Source organism: Diabrotica undecimpunctata, chromosome 8 (genome assembly GCF_040954645.1).
Source record: "Diabrotica undecimpunctata isolate CICGRU chromosome 8, icDiaUnde3, whole genome shotgun sequence".
Classification (NCBI taxonomy): Eukaryota; Metazoa; Arthropoda; class Insecta; order Coleoptera; family Chrysomelidae; genus Diabrotica; species Diabrotica undecimpunctata.
This window is the reverse complement of record NC_092810.1, coordinates 79,689,146-79,715,461: the sequence shown is the minus strand read 5'-3', so window position 1 is coordinate 79,715,461 and position 26,316 is coordinate 79,689,146. Positions and strand designations below refer to the sequence as shown.

General features: G+C 31.3%; 1 protein-coding gene across 1 annotated transcript; it reads right to left on the bottom strand.

Annotated features, from left to right (window-relative positions):
- Positions 1 to 20,757: 20,757 nt before the first annotated feature.
- Positions 20,758 to 21,894, bottom strand: LOC140448923 (uncharacterized). Its single transcript, XM_072542057.1, has 5 exons — positions 21,559 to 21,894; positions 21,326 to 21,506; positions 20,943 to 21,267; positions 20,843 to 20,886; positions 20,758 to 20,780 (listed from the first exon to the last, which is right to left on the bottom strand). Exons 1-5 carry the CDS (start codon positions 21,670 to 21,672, stop codon positions 20,758 to 20,760), a joined length of 687 nt encoding a protein of 228 aa, XP_072398158.1. The 5' UTR covers positions 21,673 to 21,894.
- Between the last annotated feature and the right edge of the window lie 4,422 nt (positions 21,895 to 26,316).

The window sequence follows — 26,316 nt, the reverse complement described above, 5'->3', positions numbered from 1 at the left end:
CAAAAAGGAATTTTTAAACAAAATTTTACTTTTTGGCAATATAATTGTCAAAAATAAAAAATTTTAAGTTGGCATTTATGACATTGAGGCTTATTTGTAATTGGTTGCTATTTTAACTTATTTATAAATTAAATTATTTTTGTATTAAAAAAAATGTTTTCAAAATTATACTAAAAATTTCAGAGAAGCATTTATTAGATTAGGACATTTTTATATTAATTATTTTTAATATGTATTAGCAGCAATTTTTATTTACTAAACTAATTTTTATTTGGTAAGTTAACAAAAATTGTTTTTTCTATCTAGTTCAACCTTGTAAGATATTTTGTCCTTTTTAGCAGCTCTTGATAATAATTGTAAACACAATTGAAAGCTCGAGATATAAAAAAATAGTTAACCAATAGCCCTTTTATTGACTCCAACCCATCCAAAACAGTTATATATTTTTTCCAAACGAGTCACAAGTACTTCTTTTTTCTTATTCTTGTATATATATATATATATATATATATATATATATATATATATATATATATATATATATATATATATATATATATCTACGGCATAAAGTGGACTCCGCCCATGTTAAAATTCAGGTTCAATTGAGCTCCGTGGTCAAGTGGATACCGATATACGGAGCTCACTTGACCATTCCATAATATTGGTTCTGTCGATTCATCAACATGTATAGTTTAATAATTTATAAAAATTTTTTGGAGCCCGTAAATACCTCTGTATCATAAATGTATATCGTTTAGTTCACGTGTATATATTATAGGGGTCGTACAGATCTTCTTCAATGTATATTTGAACCATACGTTTATCGGTTTAAGTAAGCTCTGAGAGTTTGGCAACTGTGTGATTATACCGTATATTTTCAACACATACCCTGAACGGTTCATATGGGCTCCTTATTTTTATCTACTGTTCGTAGACAGTGCAATCTAATACGCATTACACTGAGTAACAGAGGATATCTTATTACCTGGTATAACTACGTACTAAAAGGTAACTGGTTCTTTAAAAACAGGTATATAGATACAAAAGGATTTGGGCTTATTATTTAATGGAATATTCGCTTGCATAGGAAATTTTATTTTTCTGCATTTTTAAAAATGTTGTTCTTTTATTTAATATAATTTTATTAGTTCAATGCCGAACTCGATGTTTTTTTTTAATTACAGAAATTTCCTAATATATTTTGTTTACGTGAGTATGTCTATGTACGTTTTATGTAAGCATCCGATTAATAAAAAGTAATTTTATTTCATCCAATCTTCTGCGATATCTTGTATAAAGCTTTTTTATTATTTTAGTTCTGGTCTTATTTGTGTACTACATATGATATCTCGATAAAAGGTTATCTCAAAATAAATATGGTTAAGAGCTACAATAGATATTTTTGTGTTAAAATTGGTAGTAGTGTGCACAAAAAGAAAGAATAGTTAATTTGTCGAAAGTGGTATATTCGGCAGCAAATGCATATAGTGCAAGCGTCTATGTTTTAAGGGCGGAAGGATGTGCACCTCATTTTTAGCTAACAAGCTTGCGAACAATATTATTTCTGGTCCTCAATTTACCTTTTAGTTTTAAACAATAATCTGTGACTGGCCCCGTGCGATACAAACTATTTTCAAGGAATTTATAGGGAGTCTACGTTCAACAATTTCATGACATTATTGGATGTTCAGTTTTGTGAAAGCGTCTATGTTAGGGAAATTGAAGGAGCACACACGAGCTTTTCAGGGGTTTTGGCTGAAAATTGATTCATAGTTTATTTTTATTGTGCAATAATAGGTGTATCGTCTATATAATAGAAGTCCTAGTATCTACCGGTTTGGATCGTTCGTTTGTGTAAATGTTATACAGTGTAGGTGTCTTTATGCTACCCCAAGCGAGACCGTTCTTCATCTGCTATTCTTACCATTGAGTGATACAAAAAAAATTCTCTTGTGTAGGCATACGCAGACAATATAAGTGAGTTTGTTATCTAAGGGGATACTATATAGGTTTTAAAAAAATATTCTGTAAGTTAAGGTGTCGTAAGCGGCATTTAGATTGAAAAATACCACCACTGATACCCGATATTTTTCGTACCCATCTTTGATTTAGTATTTGTGATGTACATCACTTTGAATAGCTGACAAAATAAAAATATTGGCCGATAGTTTTTGTGGTCGTTGGAGTTTTTGCCAGGTTTAAGCAAGGTAACAACTTTGACTTGTCTCTAGACTTTGGGTATCTCCTAATTTGAATACAGTTGTTCATCATCTGTTTAAGCCATTGTATTGTTTTTGGTCCAGATTTCGTAATAAGCTTTGTGCTCAGATCCTCAATGTCGGTATTTGTATTATTTTTCATTAAATATGTAGATGGTAGATCCAAGATCAAAGCTTTTTCCGATAGAAATAGTATGTCTATATCTATAATGTGGTTTTCAGCGATCAGCTATACCTATACCAAATATCCTAGGTTAGGCCCTATATGTGTTTCCTATACTAGAAATTAGTTAGATTCGTGTTTAGCTCATATGTCTGATAAGTTTAAGTAAAGTAAAATTTCTTGATTTTTAGATATACCCTTAACAGTTATAGACATATAGTCTGTATAGACATTAGAATAGTTGGTCCTAAAAAGGACCAATTTGACAAAATCATATTAAAGGGGTGACTGAAGAATTAGCCGATTAATTAATTAATCATTACCCGGGGTATGCCCGATTGCGGTGGTCTTATTAGTACTTCAATCTTCCTAAAGGCTCGTTTTTTAAACCCCATAAGTAATGCGTAATCTTTTACTTTTTATTAAAAATTTAAATTTTACATGCCGTGTATTACTTTTTGAAGATATGTCAAATCAGATTTGTATAGTAATAATTTTAGGTTCTAAAGAGCCTCTTTGTGGAAAATAAATAAGTTTGTGATATCTGTCACAACTCATATATAGATAATAAAAAAATAAACAGTTAAAATAAGTGTAAGCAATCTTAACTACATACATCATCGCCACTGTTCAGGTGATGGGTTTATCACAGATATCAAAGGTTACATTGTAATTCAATGTTCTATTTACGTATCTTCAATATTAAAAAAGTAGAAAAAGACATGTTTATGCTTTTATTTTTTTTAAATCTATTCTATTTTCTTTCTAGAGTTTCGTCTTTTTTGAACGACCTGTGTTCTTTTTTCAATTGGGCACTTGTCCAAAGCTATGACAAATACTCCTCGCCTATTTTACATTAATATGACATTCATTATTTGCTCTAAACACTCTGTCCTCTGCTATTCTACATTAATATGACTGATTTATTTTATCTTTCTTGCAACTATTTCAATGTTTATCCTGTGTATCTTCTTCTTCTTCTACTTTTTCTTTTTATATAGACATAACTCTGTCTGTTTTTCAATGTACCTCCAGTAAGTTGCCTTTCCATCGTTTTCGTGGTCGTCCTACTGATCGTCTTCCTATGGGTTAACCGTCTCTTGCCGTCTTTATTGTTTTATTTGTTGTCATTCGGCATATATGATCGTTTCATTCTACTCTTCTATTTCTTAACCAGTTCTTGATGTTCTTCACCTTGCATCTACGTCGTATATCTGTACTTCTAGCTCTATCCCATAGTGTCTTACCATCAATTTTTCCAAGTGTTTTCATCTCTGCTGTATCATATCCTTTTTGTCCTCTCTGTGTCAGATCTTGTTTCTGCCGCGTATGTCATTATTCGTCTGATGACTGTTTTGTAAATTCTGCCTTTCGTTTCTTTTCCGATATTTTTATTTCCTCATAATGTTTCATTTAGGCAGCCTGTGGCTCTGTTTGCTCTATTCACTGGGTCTTCCACTTTAGTTTCGAGCTTTCCGTAGCTAGATAATGTGATGCCTAGATATTTAAGCTCTAACACTTGTTCTATTATAATGACCTTCCAGCTCCAATTAACATTTTATTGTGTTGTTTTGGTATATATTTTCGATTGTTTTGATTTTTCCTAGAGGTATCTCTCTTGCGTACAATAAGGGGATAACGTTTTTTTAATTTGTGTATCTTCTGTATATCATTATTTCTTTTGTGTATTAAAAATTAAATTTTGGTTATTATGTCTTAATATTCTCTTAACGTGTTTATTAATTGTCTTGTTATATGTGTATCAAGATATGTGTGTAATAATAGACTGTAATGCATATTTCATTTAATGAAATTAAAGTGCTCTTTGCGTTTGCCAATTACTTTCTCACTTCCTCAGCGATAGGTCTTTTTTTCCTCATCAATAACCTTATCCTCGCTCGATACAGCTATTTTAACCCTCTATAGCCCCGTGTGTACTCAAGGCAACAAAAGAGTTTTTGATGCAGAAAACTTTTTTAAAACAATTTCCGACTCTAGTATGCCCTCTGTTAATTTCAGGCAACATTTGGTTATACATTTTAATACACTTTGTGAACCTATGATGAAACCTATATGGAAATGTTTAACAATATGTCAAATGGACATGACTGCCTTATTAGTTTGTATTTTCGATCGTGATTTATTGTTATAAATTGTGTACAATTTATATAAAAATACATTCAGAGGCATTATATCAGCATTTAGATATTGATAACCGTTGACATTTGTTTATTTTATTGTGTTGTTTCAGTACTGTGATAAAAAACAGGTATGTTGCTTTGAATCCACGCTGGACCATATTATTTTAAATTATTTCTTTAAGATGGATACAAAAACGTTCTACGGGAAAAGCAGTAAATATCCGAGGAATACAAAGACTCTGACTTTGATAGTGATAATAAGAAAGTGATAATGAATTTTCCAGGTACTCAGATATCAATCGATCCAGGATCAAATAAAATGGAAAATAAAGACGATTTGTACGAAGCAAATTTAGACCAGGATACCAATTTAGATTTAGACCAAGATGAAGATGAGGGTGATACCGATAAAACAGAAAAACACACTGAACAAAATGTGCTAAAAAGGTCAAAAATGATCGTAAAAACATTCAGTGGAAGAGTGGTTCCCGAACAGCATTTCCAATTCCAGAATGGAAAGGTAATTTACCAACATGCAAATTATTAGAACCGGAATCCCCTCTACATTATTTTAAAAAGATGATATCTACCAATATGCTGGAAAACATAATAGAACAAAGTAATTTGTATGCACTGCAAAAGAATATAAATAAACCATTGAATATGACAATAGAATTAAACCAATTTATTGGATCTGTTCTACTGATGTCAATATATGGCATGCCAAGGACAAGATCATTTTGGCAGAAGGAAACACGTGTTGCTCAAATAGTCGATACTATATCTAGGAATCGCTGGGAGAAATAAAAACTAAAATGCATTTCAATAATAACGAAAATATGGTCAACAATAATGATAAGTTATACAAAATTAGACCGTTCATCAACGGTTTATTTTAAAATTTTCAAAGTATTCCAATGAGTGAAAAATTGTGTATTGATGAACAAATGATACCACTCAAAGAGGCACATTCTTTAAAACAATATATGAAGAACAAACCCAAAAAATGGGGATACAAGGCATTTGTTTTGTGTGATAGCAATGGTATTGTTTATAACTGGGAATTATATACAGGAACTGTTAAACATCCTCTTCATTTACCTAATGTAGACACCAGCGGTAATGTAGTAATATGAATGTTTGAGATAGTCAAACCAAACAAATACTATAAAGTATATTTTGACAACTGGTTCAGCATTCAGTTGCAGATTGAAATGGAAAAACGTGAACTGCAATGTTTGGGAACTGTTCTTCCAAACAGATTGCCTTATTGCCATTTTCTGATGTCAAGAATATGAAGAAACAGGGCAGAGGTACTGTAGAAGAAGAGCACGCTACAGTAGATGGCATAAGACAAACAGCGTTAAAGTGGTACGATAATAAACCGGTTCATTTGCTTAGTACATTTGTTGGTTCTGAGCCTACTTCGTTAGTCAAGAGGTGGGATAGGAAACAAAAATCAAGAATTATTGTATGCTGTCCAAATTCAGTGCAATTTTATAATAAATTTATTGGAGGTGTCGATCTTATGGATTCACTAATTGCTCTTTACCGAACAGACATAAGATCTAAAAAGTGGTATCTAAAAATATTTTTTCACCTTCTGGATTTAGCTGTTGTTAACAGCTGGTTGTTGCATCGTCGTGATTGCGATTACTTTGAAATTAAAAAGAAAAACCAGTTGCCTTTGTTACAGTTTAAGTCCCACTTATATAGCGTACTGTTAGCAAGCAATTACCAAATCAAAAACAAAGGACGTCCCAGGCTCAGTGAAATTGAGAACGAAATTGTAAAAAAACAGAGGAGAGGATCTACTGCTATTGTACTACCAAAGGAAGTTAGGCTTGACCAAAGGTCAGTAATTTCTGAAAAAAAGGGAAGATGCAAAAACCAGGATGCTGTAATACTTCTAAAGTAATGTGCGATAAATGTAAAGTTGCTTTATGTTTTACAACTACAAATATTTGTTTTTTTAAATGGCATAATAAATAAGTATATAACTTGTTTCGTTAGTTTTTGCTAAACACTCCCAAAACTCTTCCCAAACGAAATTTAAAAAATCTAAAAAAATTACTAGTTGTTGTAAATTGATATTTGAGCACATATACAAATTAAAACATTTTATAAACAAACAAGTTTACAAAAAAGTCGGGCAATAGAGGGCTAAGATATTTATATTTCACTATATACTCTATTAGTTGGTTTTCAATTCAAATTTGCACCTATGACGAAATTTATAATATCTAAGATCTGGTGCTTTCATATGAAACTGGAATAAAACACTTGTTAGATAATATTTATTTGTTTTGAGTACACTTTTTTTAGAACCTAGTATATAAAAAAATAAATATTTGTCTGTCAACAAATTTCTATATAAAAGTACGAGGCACTATTTTTCTCATGCTGGGAGCTTTGCTGCTCTGTTACTTTTACAACGCTTAAGCTATTTTTAATTTATTGTAAATATTTTTGAGGTGTGTTTCCTTAAATGATCATTTTTAAGGTTAGTACGTTTGATTAAATGAAATTGGCATTAATTTGATAGTTTCCATTTTATTAGTGCTGATGGTATATGACTAGCATCTGTTGGTACTATATATCAATTTCAACATGTGGAAGTGAGAGCACTCTCTTGTTAGCAATTTCAGTGTAAATTTTGACGAAACCAGAAATAACCCATAATATTCTTTCCGTGTGATCTTAGTATTTCCGTTGATTAAATAGTATAGGGTATCCAATATTTCAATCATCGGTATGTCAGAGTGATTTTGATGAATTTTTATATATATTTGCAAAATGAAAAAGAAAGTTCAGTACAGGCAGTTAAACAGCTGATCTGTCAATTTAGAAGTAAGAGCAAGTACCAAAGCTGAAAAGTATACCCATACACAAAAGGAATAATAAAATGTACTGCGCAAACTATAGCGCTATAAGCTATATTATAAGCTATATCTCTATTAATAATTAGGATATACAGTATTTTTTCTAATACACCTGGAACGATTGAGTAAATAGGTGAACTATAAAGTAGGTGAATATTAGTGTGGAATTAGAAAAACTTAATAAATCGTTGATCAATTATTCACTATTAGGCAGTTAATGAGAAATGTTGGGAATACAAAAAAAAACATTAAACTAGTTATTTATAGATTTTAAACAAACACTGATATAATCATAAGAATAAAACTATGAAATACCATTACAGAAAAAGAAAACTGTCGACTAATTTTCAAATGTACATTGATTTCAAACAGGAAGATTCCATTCCAAACTCTATTTAAAAAGTAAAATCAATAAACAGATAATTATATACATAAAGATTATACAAATCCCAAATATTGGAAAACCTAAATATGCGTGGTCAAAATATTGAAAATCAAAGTGCTTTAAAAAGTGAATGAACTCGCCTAACAGCTGTTTTGAAAACAATATATTATGAAACGAATTGGGGATATTATATTACATAAACTAAACCGCTTGTCTACAAAAAAATCAAGAAAATATGACACGACAGGAAAGACTAATGACTTTACAGCTAATTGCCACATAAATATCAATGTTACGCAAAAATACTTATTTAGATAAACGTATAATGTTTCACTAATCGTTAACGAAAAATGTTACAATAAAGGTTAAAACATGCTTTTCAATTCGCAGTAAAAGATTTAATAAAGTTCAGCACACAGTATAAATTCGTAACAAAATTCGTATACCAGTAAACGGTACTCCATACAGCAGCAAAGTAATTTTGGCAAGAAATATGTAGGTTGTACTTTACCCCATTGGAATCATAGTACCCGCTATGGAAAATGGTGTCTTCTTTGACATCCAGCAACCACAAATGTGAAACTAGGTAAGATTAATGTGAAATTAGGAAAATTCAATGAACCGTTGATCAAATATTCACTATTATATACTTAATGAAAAATGTTGGGAATAAAAAAAAAAACATTAAGCTAGTTATTCATAGATTTTCAACAAACATATGATATAATTATAAGATTGTAACTAAAATGCTATGGAAGAACTAGGCATACATAAGAAAAGTAACTGCCAACTTACTTTCAAATGTCCAGTGACCTCAAACAGGAAGATGCCCTGTCTCCAATCGTGTTTACCATCGTTTTGGAGAGCATCTCCCGGAAAGCAAATACAGAAAATCTCACAGTTTAATAATTAAGGTCCTCATATTATACGGACCTTCGACGATGAGTTTAATATAGTAGCGAAAATAATTATTGGTAAGCAAAAAACATTAATACATTAAATAGAAAAAAAGCGCAAAAAAGGGTCCTTAAAATCAACGATAATAAAAAAATATATGGCTATCACTTTGAAATGTTTCATCGGTCTAAATATTTGGAATTTAAAAGCACTTTTAACAAAAACACTACAAAAGAGAATAACAACAGAATACAAGCTGGCAATTGCTACGTTTTAAGCAAAAAAATTAAATCCAAAAATACATCCCGCAGTAAAAAAAATAAGAATCTACGTACGTAAGTAAAACACAAACAATGAAAAAATAAAATAAGAGCCGATTGAGCGTCGTAGAAAGAAATATATAATTCTGTTATGAATAAGATCACAAATCACGACAAAGTGCAAAACAATAACTTTAGCGTTGAGATTTAGTTTCTTGTACGACGGTGCAATTTTTATATACCTGTTTAACCTTAGCATTAGTTCCCGGTCGTAAAACACTTCTGAGGGCTTTTCTAGCAATCCTGATCTCAGTAATACCTGAGTTTTACTTACATTATTTTATATATCCTGATTTTAGTAGTTCGCATTACACTTCTGGATTTAAAAGTGTTATGAGGTGATACATATATCAGTTTGCTACCTGAATTTTCTCTTTTATCTCTTATGTGACAACGTTATCTGCGATATCTAAAACGCCCCAATTTTTCAAAATTTTATGGGTCTATTGTTCTGTCTCTTTTGTCTGTTAATAAATATTTATTTGGTTTTATCGTTACTATTATACCGTTTTTTTCGCTGGTAATAGCATTATTCTATACTATTCTAATATTTAATCTATGGATTAAATTCGGATAGCGGATAGTGATATTCTTTACTTTCTCGGAAAAATTATAGTGTAACACACAAAAACCGTATTAAATTGCCAAAAACTTCCTTGCATATTCTATTTATTTATGAGGGGCAGCAGCAATATCAGTACCTACCATAATAATGCATATAGTCCTGGACTGGCTAATCGTTGGATAATAGGAAACATGGATGTAGCAGTTTTAATGGTTTGGTGACTGCTTACTGAAATTGGGGAGCAGAGATATCAGTACCAAGTTAATGACTATAGGAGTTGCGGATACATTTTCTGATAATTTAGTTCCTCCCTTTTTTTTAAATATACTATAGAAGTCTCAAGTATAGGTCTCATGTAATTGTGGAAGATGCATAAGGTATTTAGACATCCTTTTTTGTAAATTGAATGTTTTAGATTTTCAGATGTATAAACTTGACGTGAATTAATTTAGACTCATTTAGTTTAGGCTCTAATAGGTATACTATTTGTAGGTTAAACTCCCATGCTATACTTTAGCAAAGGCCTAAGCAATGTCAAAAAAGACTAGCACAATTTTTTTTTTCTAAAGCGTATTTCTCAACAAGGTTCTCACTTAGTTATATCGATAATTCTGTATATTCAATTAATCATGGGATACTTTTTATCTCTGAATAAAAATTATCGGTTTAGAATCAGCTCCTTTTTTTATTATTGGTTTCATTAACTTACATAAATAAATACAACCTGATTTAAAGTAAAGCTGAAGTTGGTTTTTAAATGCACACTTTAATACTCTGTTTTTGTTTGCCTTATTTTTAGACCTTTTGCTCAAGGTCATCTCCATTGTCTCAATCATTATTTCAATTATCTCTCCTTATCTCTTACTAACACCACATCGTTAGCATACATCAGGCACCAAGGGATATCTCCTTGACATGTTTTCGTTAATTTTTCCAACACTAATTAGAAGAGATAAGGGATTAGCACTGACCCCTGATGCAATACTATTCTCAAATGAAATTTATCAGTCTTACCCTCACTTGTTCTAACATTAGTTTTCCATTACTTGCCTTATGATAAAAATTGCATCCGTTGTTGATTTGCCTTGCATGAATTTAAACTGAATATTTCTGTTTCTTCCTGTATCCTACTATCAATTATTCTCTCCCACAGTTTCATGGTGTGACAGAGTAGTTTTAGGGCTCTATAGTTTGTACAGAGTTTACCATCTACTTTGTTTTTGTATACAGGTACTAAAATGCTACTTCTCCATTCATCCGGTATTCGCCTTACTTTCAAAATTCTATTAAATAGTCCTGTTAGACAACTTGTTCCTGATTTTCCTAATGCTTATCATATATATCCAGGGATGCCATCAGGACCTATGCCTTTTCTTTTTTCATCTTATGCAGCTCTTGAATTACTTCCGCGGTCGTCATTTTCGGCACCATTGCTATTACTGTCTCTGTTGCCTCTATATATGCTTTCTCAAACTCTTCGTTTAATTGGTCGTTAAAGAACTCCTTCCAGCGATTTTTTACATCCTTTCCTTGCATAAATAGTTTAATGTATTTATCTCGTATACATTTAATCTGATTAAAATCTTTGGTTTTCTTTGCTCCACTTTTAGCAATTTTGTATATGTTTTTTTCTTAGTACTCAGTTCATTGTACAGCTTTTCATACGCTGCTACCATAGATTGTGCTACCGCTACTTTTGCTTCCTCTTTATCTATTTGATACTTTTGATAATCTTAGTCTGATATTTTTTCTTGTCCCTCCTTATATAAACTTCTTTTGTCTTTTATATTGTCTTAAACATTGTCTGACTATCTATATTTACCAATTTTTAAGTCAATTTCCTGAGATGTTTTCAAGTATTTTAGTTACACCCTCTTTAATAATTTTTGACACATTTCTCCAAATTTCATTATGACCTTTTTCAATATTCCAACACATTCTTTTTTTATTTCTGTTCTAAATTGAACTACTTTGTCGCTTGTTAACGTCAATTAATTGTTTTTGTGACTCTCCTCTATATTTTGGTTTTATTTCATATTTTACTTGTATATCTAGTACCAGCACTTTATGCTGTTGGCTTAGAGTTTCACTAATTATTACTTTAAAGTCTTTGCATAAGGGATTGGCTTACGATCCATATTTGGAATTGATTTTGTCTGCTTTTGAATTGGATAAGTTGGCTTTCTCTTTTCTAAAAGCATGTACTAACAGTGTACTAGGTAGGGCCACTGTTAGTGCATGCTACTGCTAATTCCAGCATATTATCTGCCATATTATTTGCTGCTTATAGCATTCTTCTATAGCATTCTAATATTTCATCCGATTAAATCCGTATAGCAAATAGATATTTTTCACTTTCTCGGAGAAATAATATTCTAACATACAAAATCCTATTAAATTGCCAAAACCTTCCTTGCATATTTTATTCACTTATAAGGGACAGCAGCAATATCAGTACCATAATAAGGCGTATAGTCCTGGACTGGCTAATCGTTGAATAATAGGAAGCATGAGTGTAGCAGTTTTAATGTTTTCGGGACTGCTACCTGGTATCGGGGAGCAGTGATATCAGTACCAAGTTATTGCATATATGAATTGTTGCTTGAACTTTATTATTACTAAACAGCACTATATAAACAGCACTATATTCTATAACACAAGAAACACTGTGTTATAAAACAGTCGAATAATATACAGATTTCCAATTCAAATATTCAAAAAATTAAAGAACAGCTTACTAAAATAGAAATCGCCTATTTAAAATGCAATCCATTAATGTCCCAAGGTACCAAGCACTTCTAGCATATGGTAATAATATTGATCTCATAAGAAACTCTCTCCCGTCTGCGACATCTTCAACAAAGTGAAGAGAACACGAAAAATGTTTTACTTAAAACCAACAAAATGAAAAATAAATACAAGCGAATCAACAAAATAGAGCAATTCAATCTAGATCGTGGATAAAACAAGTGATGTTTTTATCTAAGGGGACGTAATAGAATTTTTGGAGAAATGTTCTCTAATTTAATATGTCGTAAGCGGCATTTATATTGACAAATACTACCCCTAATACCTGATATGTTGATGATGTTGATTTTTGCAGTAACGGGTACGCTATTACATACTTTATAAGTATTACGAATAAAAATAAATAAGCAAGAAGAATGTAAGTGTACTATATTTAAACCAAGTGACAGAAAAAAGAATATTATACATACATGTACTTCTAAATTAAAAATTATATACCTGACAACGCAAGATACAATAAACAATGATTTAAGATTGAAAATAATAATAGCTTGCACAAGCGACAAAGTATTTAAAACGATAAGGCCGAACATATTATTTGTAATAGATATGTTGGCTAAAATTAAGTTACCATAAGACACCGAAATATTATATCTGGGTAATGACTCACTACTGATTGTTAGTATCTACCATAAGTGTATCGATGTGTTTATGTGTATCTAAAGTATAGTAGTATATTGAATTCCCTACATTAAAAAATCGAAATATTTAAATTAGACAGTAAAAAATTATAATTTTAAGATTGATTTATAAATTATTATAATTTAAATTTTACTGCTTGATGAAACAAATATTGTAAGTCATACACTGTAGCAATCGAAACATCGGAACGTACATTTATAATATAATAAATGTTTCAGTGCCAATGCATTAAAAAAAATACTAGTACATAAAAATGGACACTTGCCTTTTCAAAGTTTATAATAGACACTAATTTCAGTTTATCTATAATTAAAGCAAGTAATATAAATTACCACCATAAAATATTTAACTACATTAACCAAGTACGTATTTGTGAAATTTCTCGATGACTAAATTGATTGATATTTAAATAAATTTGAAGTTCCAAAATGTACCTGCTGTAAAATTTAAAAATCTACGACTAATCAAATGATTGGCAACATCGGAGGGGTTAAGTTGTGTACGCAAAGAAATGTATACGGATCCCAAAAGTGTTTTAACTTATTACGGAGTCCACTTAATCCGACGTGTTGGTCGGAGTCCACATAAAGCGCTACCCAGATAATAATATACACGGTGTATATTCGCCTGGAGTTAGTATAATACCGTTTTTGTACGGAGCCCTCATTAACCGCTAGATCTATATATATATATATATATATATATATATATATATATATATATATATATATATATATATATATATATATATATATATATATATATATATATATATTGTTATGATATGTAAAATCGAGAAAGATATTGGTTTGTTTAAAATATTTCAAAATTCAATAACATTAAAATAATTCAGATAAGTAGGATAATATCCAACAAACATTTCGAAGAAGGAGAGTTATTAATTTCTTGAATTACCTGTACTAAACAAAATGTAAGCTTTGCATAAATTATTTCTTTGTTATACTTGAGTGACCCGCATAATTTTAAGTGAAAACAAAAAGACAATTGAACGGGGTTTTCCAAAATACATTAATGCAGTGATTAGAGACAAATAGAAGAGATTTTAGAAAGAGGTTTTTGTTAGTTTTTAAGAATTATAGAAAATATTATTTGTAAATAAGTTTTAGGAAATTTTATAATTATAGGTAAAAATTTGTTTGTTATCGAAATGAAAAAATGGGGGAATTGTGACGAGTTTTGATTGGCGGAGATTGAAAAAGGTGGGATAAGTATGTAGGAAAAAGTTTTAGCGAGATTGAGGAGAGAGAAAAGATCAGTTGGTTTCCAAGTCTGGGAGAGGAACGGTGTTTGTTCTCTGGCGGTTCCTGAAATGTAGCAAGCAGTAGTGGAATGTTAGTGAGTTTTTGTGGAGTTAGTGTATCTGACAGAAGCTGAAGCAGCAAAATATTGTAAGTCATATTTCTCTACTTATATTCCAAGAGTCACTGTTCAGGCCAACGAGAGATTCAGTTTATCGTAAAGAGAAGATATTCCAAGAGTCATTTTTCACTCGGGCCAACGAGAGATTCAGTTTATCGAGAGGAGAAAGGCTATCATAATTTGAATGATTTGTGCTTTTGAAGGAGATCATTAAGGACGATATACTTGCAACAATCTGTGTAAGATTGCTGTTTACATAGGGAGCGGTTGAGAGGAGATAATATAGTCTACAAGGAACAAGGATTTGGACCACTCATCATCAGAGAGAGATATTTTTGTTTCTGCAGTTTATTTCTTTTATTGATAACAAAATTTTACACGTAATTGAGAAAGGATATAAATATTTTGATTAGGAGAGTTAGAATAGTTTGGGATTTTGAGTTTTCAATTAATATTGTTTGTACCATAAATTTTGATTGTTCACGTACGGAGAACAAAATTTTGAGAATCCTTATATGAGATTTGTTTATTGAAAACTTTTGAGTGTGAATTATTATATTATTTTTATTTCAATATATAGTGTTAGATCATATGTGTTTTTTATTATTCCGGTATTCTCTGGACCTTACCTTTCACATGTAATAGCATAGATATTGAAGCACGAATTTAACCCTGAGATAAAAGAATTAAAAATTGTGATAGAGTCATAATCATATCATTTAAATAATTTTAATTAATCAAAAAAATTAATTAGCTAATTATTGCTTGGCGCACCAAGACTTTAAATATCACAATAACTGGCTTCCAAAACGTGGGGCTTGAAAATATCGCAGCTTTACATTTGAAGGAAGGGAAAGAGATCTGGAATAAGTACAGGTGATCCAGAGATAAAAACATATAACATTGAGGGAATTTGAATTTGAAAGTATTTTGACAATTTTTCCAGGGAATATAAATTTGATTTATTGATTGATCGTAGTTAGTGGATATTTACTGCTATTGAATTATTTGATTTTATTTTGTTTACCAATCGTACATTTGATATTTATTTTGAATTATTTGAATTTTACTGATTGCATATTTGATATTTGTCGTGAAAATTTAATACATTTGGTGAGAAATATTGTCGTGTTCTGAAACATATAGAGTGTTGTAAAATTTCACATTTGGCGGGGACAAAAACAATAACAAAAAGTAACAACATGTCTGTCACAAGGAGACAAAGTAAAATGCAGGAAAGGAAGGAGGATAACAGAGAAGATGAAACAATTTTGGAAGAAGTATCAGATAATGAAGGAAATGTGACAATAGTTGAGGAGAGAAAAGAACTATCAGGAATAGATAAAATATAACAACTAATGCAACTCCAGTCACAAAAAATGGAAGAAACAAAACAAACAATAGAGAAAAACCAAAATGAAACATCAAAGAAAATTGATAGAAATCAACAAGAAACAAAACAGACAATGGAAGAAAACCAACGGGAAACAAGGCTAGCAATAGAACAAAAATTAGAAGAAAATGATAGAAAAATGGAAAAGCGTTTTGACAAATATGAAAATGAGGTAAAAGTCTGTTTAGAAAAAGTCAGAGAAGAAACAGAGAGGAAACTAGAGATGCAGAGAGAAGAAATAGAAACTAAAATGAAAGATATTAAGACTGTACAGAAAAAAGAATTAGAACAGTTAGAAGAAAAATTTGAAATGGCGCTACAAGAAGACAGGAAGGAAATAGAAAGAAGATTAAAGCAAAATGAAAAACAAATGGCAGAAATTGAACTAAGAGGGGTAGAGAGAAAAGAAGTTATCATCCATGGAACAAGCGAGTCGAAAATACAATTTGGCGGGGATATTCGGAAAACACACCCAGTACCGTTTGTTAAAAATTTGAAAACCAAATTACAACATATTAGATATTTTGACGATTGCAAAGAAACAATTAGAAACCATTTGAAAGAAGGAGCAGCGTTATGGTATGAAAGCAAGGAAGATGAGTTTGAAAATTGGACAGATTTTGAAAATAAATTTCTCAACTATTTCTGGGGGAAAAATAAACAGAGAGAAATCAACCAAGAGCTACAGAATGGAAAATATCACGAAAAAATGGGAATATCTGAGGAAAGATATGCTTTGCAGATATATAACAACTCAAAATATCTAGAATACAAATATTCTACCGAACAGCTGGTAGAAATGATCAGCAGACATTTTGAGGAAACGTTGGAAGATCACGTGATTTTGAGAAACTATCAAGATATTGATAGTTTGTGCCAATTCCTTCAATTAAAAGAAGCGAAAAGAAAAGAAATGAGAAATAGAAGACAACATGACCAATATAATGGACCGGAAAGAAGGTATTCATCAAATTATGACCAGAGAAACCGACATCCCAGATCAACAAACGAATATAGGCCGAGAAATTACAATAATTACAATAGACAACAAAATTACGATAACAGGAATGACACACAACATAGAACATACGAAAATCACAACAGGAATAGAGATGCACAAAATCCTCCGAATAGGAATACTAACGAACAAAGGGACGATAGAAATAACCAGAGCTTCCAACAACAAAATAGAAGGGAGATGAATCATGTAGCAATAGGAAACGACAGACAAATTTTTAATTCTAATCTAATATTTTTAGATGCATTTATAAAACATAAAGCGATTAAAATTGTGATTGATTCTGGATCGGAGATATCGCTAATCAATAAAAAACTAGTAAAAGAATTAAATTTGGACAGATTTGTGTATAAGATTCCTAGGGTTGATTTAGTGGGTGCAAACAATAAAAATTTGACGACAGTAAACGAAGGCTTGGGAGTACAGATAAGAGTGGGAAACAAATTCCATATTATGAAATGTGTGGTGATTGAAGATTTAAATCATGATATGATAGCGGGAATTGATGAATTGAGGAAAAAAGATATCACCATAAATTTTTCGGAAAATAAACTGGAAATCAGAGCAGAACCAGACAACACAGGAGAAGAAAAGCAAACAGATAGGAAAACAAATTCTGGAAGGATCAATGCACAGGAAAAACGCAAAGAAATCGATATGACTGTAGAGGATAAACCGAAAGTACAAGAACAAGATCTAACAGAAAAGAAAAAGAGAAGGAAGAAAAAGAAGAAGAGTTCGAAAAGAAAGCAGGAAAATAAGATGGAGACCAGAGAAAAACAGGAAATAGAAGGTACAGAAGAATTGTTGGCAACCGACGATAAAACAGAATGGAAGCAGGAAGAAAAAGAAGGTATCATCAGAGAAATGAAAGGAATAGAAACATGGTGCTCGGAATACCAAAGGGAATTAGAGGATAAAAAGAAAACAGAAGAAAAAATGGCACTGATGGACGAGAATCCAGAATTTTGTGAAGAAGTATTATGGACAGTGAACACATGTGAACAAAAGGTGGATGAAAGAAAAATAAATTGTGGAAAAAACATGGAGAAGGAAATAGAGAAGATTTTAGGAAACCATGGAGATTTTGTTAATAAAGTAAATCAAGTGGTTAAAAATTATGAACTTTCTTCTAAGGGAAAATACTTGGAAAAATTTAAAACGAAAATATATCCAATCCCGTATAAAGACAGGCAATATACGGGGTATTTTAGCATTCACGACATTTGTCAGTATCATAAGTAGATTTTAATAACATAGTGAAATAATTTGATCCTAGAAAACTTTTGTCATTTTTAAAATTTAACAAAAAGTTTTCGGCAGATCAAATGGCGGGGATTTGTTATGATATGTAAAATCGAGAAAAATATTGGTTTGTTTAAAATATTTCAAAATTCAATAACATTAAAATAATTCAGATAAGTAGGATAATATCCAACAAACATTTCTAAGAAGGAGAGTTATTAATTTCTTGAATTACCTGTACTAAACAAAATGTAAGCTTTGCATAAATTATTTCTTAATAAGACAATTGAACGGGGTTTTCCAAAATACATTAATGCAGTGATTAGAGACAAATAGAAGAGATTTTAGAAAGAGGTTTTTGTTAGTTTTTAAGAATTATAGAAAATATTATTTGTAAATAAGTTTTAGGAAATTTTATAATTATAGGTAAAAATTTGTTTGTTATCGAAATGAAAAAATGGGGGAATTGTGACGAGTTTTGATTGGCGGAGATTGAAAAAGGTGGGATAAGTATGTAGGAAAAAGTTTTAGCGAGATTGAGGAGAGAGAAAAGATCAGTTGGTTTCCAAGTCTGGGAGAGGAACGGTGTTTGTTCTCTGGCGGTTCCTGAAATGTAGCAAGCAGTAGTGGAATGTTAGTGAGTTTTTGTGGAGTTAGTGTATCTGACAGAAGCTGAAGCAGCAAAATATTGTAAGTCATATTTCTCTACTTATATTCCAAGAGTCACTGTTCAGGCCAACGAGAGATTCAGTTTATCGTAAAGAGAAGATATTCCAAGAGTCATTTTTCACTCGGGCCAACGAGAGATTCAGTTTATCGAGAGGAGAAAGGCTATCATAATTTGAATGATTTGTGCTTTTGAAGGAGATCATTAAGGACGATATACTTGCAACAATCTGTGTAAGATTGCTGTTTACATAGGGAGCGGTTGAGAGGAGATAATATAGTCTACAAGGAACAAGGATTTGGACCACTCATCATCAGAGAGAGATATTTTTGTTTCTGCAGTTTATTTCTTTTATTGATAACAAAATTTTACACGTAATTGAGAAAGGATATAAATATTTTGATTAGGAGAGTTAGAATAGTTTGGGATTTTGAGTTTTCAATTAATATTGTTTGTACCATAAATTTTGATTGTTCACGTACGGAGAACAAAATTTTGAGAATCCTTATATGAGATTTGTTTATTGAAAACTTTTGAGTGTGAATTATTTCATTATTTTTATTTCAATATATAGTGTTAGATCATATGTGTTTTTTATTATTCCGGTATTCTCTGGACCTTACCTTTCACATGTAATAGCATAGATATTGAAGCACGAATTTAACCCTGAGATAAAAGAATTAAAAATTGTGATAGAGTCATAATCATATCATTTAAATAATTTTAATTAATCAAAAAAATTAATTAGCTAATTATTGCTTGGCGCACCAAGACTTTAAATATCACAATAATATATATATATACAGTAAAAGCCAAATAAAGTTGCGTTCACGTCATCATTGTGAACATTTGCAGCTTTGTCAGATGGTTCATGAAGTATGAAAATTAACAGAAAAAAACTGAGGTAAACAAAAAAGGTGAAAGTAGCAAATTTCACACTATATTGTTACACAATCTTGAAAATTAACTTTATTCAATACCAACAATATTACAATACTTTTAACTAACTGACAACTATAAACTTCAACATTCAAAATACAACTGTTCCCCAACTGTCAAAACCATCTGTTATATATATTTTCTGACATTCCAAACTTCACTAGACATTTTAAGAATTTTCGATGTCATCTTGAATGTTCTCGAACTACTTCTTCTTTTTCGTCAATGGACTTTTCCTATGTGGGATAAATCTCACGTAACAATATTAAGTGGAATTTGAAAATGAGTGTTTTTTGTTAATTACATTCATGAATAGATTTCACAATAAAGGTGGTAAAGTTATTACTCAGTTACCAAACAATAAATATAATCAAAATAAAACCACAAGTAATAAAATAAATTTTTTTTTAATAATGAACGTATTTTCAAAGACAAAACATGACATTAAAAAAAACAACATCAACGAACTAAACATTTTCTGAATCTGATTCCACATTAGTGTCACTCTCTCCACTATTAACATTTATTACTATTGGACTAATTTCTTGACGATCAAATATTCTTTCTCTCTCATACCATTTAAATATTTCTGTTTCAGTATGATTGATAGAGTTTTTCCACATATCAGGAGTAATCATGGAAAGTGCCTCATGCCACATGTTTAGGCAGTTGTTAGCGCTGTTACCATCTCTACCAATGTGCCTATTGTAATAATTTTTTGCTATGCCCCAAATTAATTCAATAGGGTTAAAGATACAATGGTAAGGAGGAAGACGTAAAACTTTGTGTCCATACCGTTCTGCCATATCGTCCACTATATACTTGGTTTGTGGTTTATTTCTAAAAAAATGTTTAAAATAAATGACATTTATATGTAAGATGATATCTGTATATTTACTGAGAAACGATGCGCAACAGTTCTGTTTTGAACATCATATGGGAATAAGGAATGTTTTGTTCTGTCAACCACTCCTCAATAGCACTTTTTGACCATCCTGTATTCGGAGTTTTATGCAATAACATACTGTGATAAGGTGCATTATCAAGTACAATTAGAGAGGGATTCTCTAAGTTTTGCAGTAACTGATATTCAAACCATTTCAAGAAATTTGCCTGGTTCATTTCTCCATGATAATCACTAAGTTGAGTTTTTGAACAAAATATTGCTTCAGCACCCTCTACAAATCCGGTTTCATTTCCAGCATGGAGTATAATATATCTGCAATGATATTATTTAAATGTTCATATATAACAACTTACGCTAATGCAACAAACCTTTTGCCATCCGTTTTAGTGGTTTTAACACTCTTTATATTTTCATTTTGCCAAGAATGACCAATGATCCCATTTTGAAATATCCAAGTTTCATCGAGAAACACGAATTGGTATATACCTTCATCCTTCGCTTCTTTATATGTTCTCAAGAATTGTACTCTTTTACAAACAACGTTAGGTAATTCCATAAGTCCTCGTCGTGGATTATCCTTCATCCACTCAAACCCAAGTTCTTTGAGCAATCTTTTTAAAGAAGTGGTACTACCATTAAATAATTCTTTATCTTTCAGTTGGGACCACAATGATTGAACCGTTACGTGCTGTTCTAAAAGCATACAGAAATAAAATTATGTTAAATGTATATTTGTTATAATCATACTTACTTCTCTGGTACATATTATAAATGGTATCACGAATAGAGCTTGTATTTAAAGTTGTTGTATTTGTTACTCGTTTATTAGTGCAACGCTTTTTCTTTGGTGACTCGAACTGTTCACCTTTTTTCTGCATTTGACATATGGTGCTTACTGTTCTTACGCTGATTTTTAAAGCAGCAGCTACACGCTAAAATAATAGAAATTTTTATAAAAATAATGATATTTTATTCGCATATTACCTCTTGCACAGCATTTAAGGGTAACAAAGGGCCATTATTATTCCTTTCTTCTTCAAAATAGTTAACTAATGAAGCCACAAGTTCTTTGCTTCGACTATTTAGCTGTTTGGGCATTTTGACAAGTAAATAAGTGTTTTTCACGAGATAACCTCAAAAATCGACGATACCACGAGTACAAAAGTCACAGAACACTGATTGAAAACTCAACAAACGACGCGGCAACATGACAATATTTCTGGTAGTGACTAATCCTCCGTCAATAATTGGCGGTTTCTTTATGAACATTTCAACACAAAATTTTACAATGACGACCGTCTAAATCAAAAAAAGCTATATATATACATAGCTGTATATACATTATTTTGTTACAAAAGTTTTTTTATTGACCGGGTTATTTTTAGAAATGATTGTTTAGCAAATTAAAGTAACATACACTTTTCTACAGAAATGTAGCCACACATACAATAGAATTACGACCTTGGTGACGTGCACGCAACTTTATTTGGCTTTTACTATATATATATATATATATATATATATATATATATATATATATATATATATATATATATATATATATATATATATATATATATATATTGTTATGATGTATTGTTTGTTAATGAATGATGAGCAATGAGTATTTTTTAATAATATAGGGTTTTTATCGCGGTTCTTAAAGAATTAGTTTGTAAGTACTTTTTTTTTTAAATTATCTTTATTATATCTATTATGAAACACACATATATATCTAACCTAGCCAATGTAAATTTAAAATAAACTATCTTTAAATTGAAATTCTTATGAAACTAATTAAATTCTATAGACAATGTAAAATTTAAACAAACTATCTACAAAATTGAAATTGTTATGACACTAACCAAATTATATTAACAAATTTTTGTACCTTTCTAAAATTTTGTACCTTTTGAATGCCTAAATGAACTGTTTTCCACTGTATAGATTATAATCACCACTTAATGTCTTCTTCGCAGCTTCGGTTATCCTTGTTTTTGTGAAATTACTTTTTCCAATTATTAGCTTTCACCAATTTAAGATATTTTTCTTCACAGCATTTATAAACCACCAAGCAAACCAGCAAACAGCATTTATTTTTATTCTTCTTTTCAATATATCAATATCCAATCACCAAAAATATTATTTAATTTTAATATTCAATTAATACTTCTTCCATTATCATCATTTATACATAACATAATTTTTAATCTTCAATAATATTTTCTTTAGGTATACTGTTTCTTAATCTTGATTTAACTCACTATATTGAACAATTGTAACTGATTGACTGCCTCTAACTAATTTTCATACTAAAACTGGCCATCATAGTAACTGTAACTCATAACTGATTGACTAATTGAATGGACTTTCTTACTAAACTGCCTGACTTGAATCCAAATCACGGGTATTTATATCTTTTCCTTCTTCCAGAACCATCTGGTAATAATCATGTTCGATTTATTCCATTAAACACATGTCTGAATTTTCTGAAAACAGTATATGTTCGATCCACAGACATAACCATTATTCCCGAATGTTCGACCGTAAACAAAGGTCAAATTCTGCATTCTGGAGAATTCGTTAATTTTCTATTGATAATTTTGTTGACATTTAGGCTTTTCAGATCAGAATATACACTTAAATCAGTAACTTATATGAATTAAACATTTTAAACTAACATTTTATTATAACCCCACTTTATATTCGTAATAATTCTTAATTTCTATCTGTCACTTCGAGAGTATATATATCTGGTTGCCTAATCACATGGCTCACTTAAATATATTTACAACATTAAAATACAACTTTTTACAATTATTATATGCTAATTTCTTAAAAATGCCCTCACATAAATAATTTTTATTAAATTCTCTAGTATATAACTTCTTAAAATAACCAAATACTTGTTATATCTAATATTATCTAGTATATAACTTATAAATTATTTTCTTTAAACACCAATCATCTCAATACCCCAAAATTAAATTTAAAATAAATAATTTACTTATTATTTTTTTAAATATTAATTTTCTTATCCACATACCTTAGTAAATATAATAAATTAACTAATTTAATTTCTTATTTAAAAATTGTTCTATTAAGTACGCCTATGTTTCCATGTCTACGTCAAACTGTCATGTCAAATGGAGCAATTGAAAATGGAGGCTATATCAAAAAATAAAAAACAACTAATGTAAGGTTCTATAATTATTTTGTAATATACCCCATCTTTCCTAAGGACTTTTTGTTTTTCACTCAAATTGATCTGATCTCTTATAATTTCTTCTTTAGAATATAATCCAGTACTTTCTACTAATTGATTTAATCCAATTTTTATTGTTCGCTGCCCTTTTTGTGATGTATTTTCTAACCTTGATCTTTACATCTGCCACTATATTGGATTTTCCAGAAATGTATTTGATTTCAAAGGAGTATTCACTCAATATTAGACTCCACCGATGTATTCTACCGTTTCCAGATTTGTTATTTAATATAGATGTTAAAGCTTGGTGATCTGTTTCTATTGTAAATTCATTACCCAACAAATAAAATCTTAATTTTGTGACACAGTGTATAATATTTGCTAGTTCTAATTCTGAAACTGAGTAACCCTTTTCATGTGGCTTTGTAATTCTTGAAATAAATTGTATTGGGTATTCGACCCCATCATGTATTTGTAATAATACCCCTGAAAATCTCTCTATTGGTGCATCTGTTCTTAATATGAATGGCTTTGTGTAGTCTGGGTGATATATTTTTAAATTTGACAGAAAAATGTTTTTGATTTCTTGGTTTCTTGGAATGCTAGAAACGGCTCAACAACAAGAACAGAGTGTAGAACAAAAATGGAGTTATATCAAAGACGTCATGCTGAATGCGGGAAAAGAACATCTGGGAAAGAAAAAAAGAGTAAAAAATAAAGAATGGATGACTGATGACATTCTGCAGATGATGGAACAAAGAAGATTACTGAAAAACAGGGACACGAAGAAATACCAAGAAACCAACCAGACAATTAAAAAAGAAATACGAAGAGCCAAGGAGACATGGATGCAAGAAAAATGTAAACTAATCGAGGAGCTCCAAGAGAAACACGATCATATAAATATCCACTGAAGGATTCGTGAAGCCACTGGTCAATACAAGAGGAGAAACACACACCTCCTCATAAATAAAGACGGTAATCTGGCGGCGACAGTGAATGAGAAGTTGGTTACCTGAAAAATATATATCGAAGAACTTTTCTGGGACGACCGCGGCAACCTTCCGGAAATAAATTGCATGACAGGGCCGTCAATTCTAGAAAGCGAGTTAAAGGCTGCTTTAAAACAGTCTAAGAATGGTAAGGCTACAGGTCCGGACGAAATACCCGTTGAACTTATTAAGGTAATGAGTGAAGTGAGCACGAAGGAGTTAACTGAACTGTTCAACGCCATATACGATTCAGGTAATATCCCAGCGGAATGGCTATTGTCAACATTTGTAACGCTACCAAAAAAACGATCTGCGAAAACGTGCGAAGATTTCCGAACTATCAGTCTTATGAGTCATGCACTTAAAATTTTTCTTAAAATCATACATGCCAGAATTTACAAGAAATGCGAAGAAAATGTCGGTGAAATGCAATTCGGATTCCGCAATTCTATGGGTACACGTGAAGCACTTTTCACCTTACAAGTCCTACTTCAGAGATGCCGCGATGTCAGTTGTGATGTCTATATTTGTTTTATTGACTACGCCAAGGCATTTGACCGTTGTCAGCACCAGAAGATGGTCACCGCACTACAAAGAGTAGGATTGGATGAGAAGGACATTCGGATCATCATGAATTTATACTGGAACCAGCGTGCTCAAGTCAAGGTCGAAGACCAGCTGACCTACCAAGTGAAGATCATGCGAGGAGTAAGGCAAGGATGTGTGCTATCGCCGCCTCTTTTCAATATATACTCTGAGGAGATTTTTAATGAAGCCCTCACAAACCTAGACATGGGAATCCGAGTGAACGGTGAATACATCAATAATATCCGCTACGCCGATAACACCGTGTTACTAGCAACCAGCCCAAACGATCTGCAGGCCTTACTAGACCGAGTGCGAACTGTGAGCGTAACATACGGACTGAACCTCAATATTAAGAAAACTAAATTCATGGTTGTCAGCCGTACAAATTTAGATCCCGGGGCACTAATGGCAGGTAGCGAAGAGATCCAGAGAGTCGACAGATTCACTTACCTCGGAACTACCCTCAACGTACAATGGGACTACGCTCAAGAGATTAGATCCAGAATTGAAATGGCACGGTCTACATTTACTAAGTTGAGATCCTTGCTGTGCTGCAGTGATCTCAGTTTGGGAACCAAGATGCGGATAGTGAGGTGCTACGTTCTTCCAGTGTTCCTATATGGAGTTGAAGCCTGGACACTGACTCAAGCCACTGAAAAACGAATCGAAGCCTTCGAGATGTGGATATACAGAAGGATACTAAAAATATCTTATGTGGACCATGTCACCAACGTTGAGGTCCTACAGCGCATGACAAAAGAAAAAGAAGTGCTTAATTTAATTAAACAACGTAAGCTTGAGTACCTCGGCCACGTGATGCGGAACGAAGAAAAATATCGAATTCTTCAACTTGTTATGCAGGGTAAAGTATTTGGCAGAGGAGGACCGGGACGCCGTCGTATCTCGTGGTTGAAAAATCTCCGACAATGGTTTGCGATGACCTCAGCGGAGCTGTTT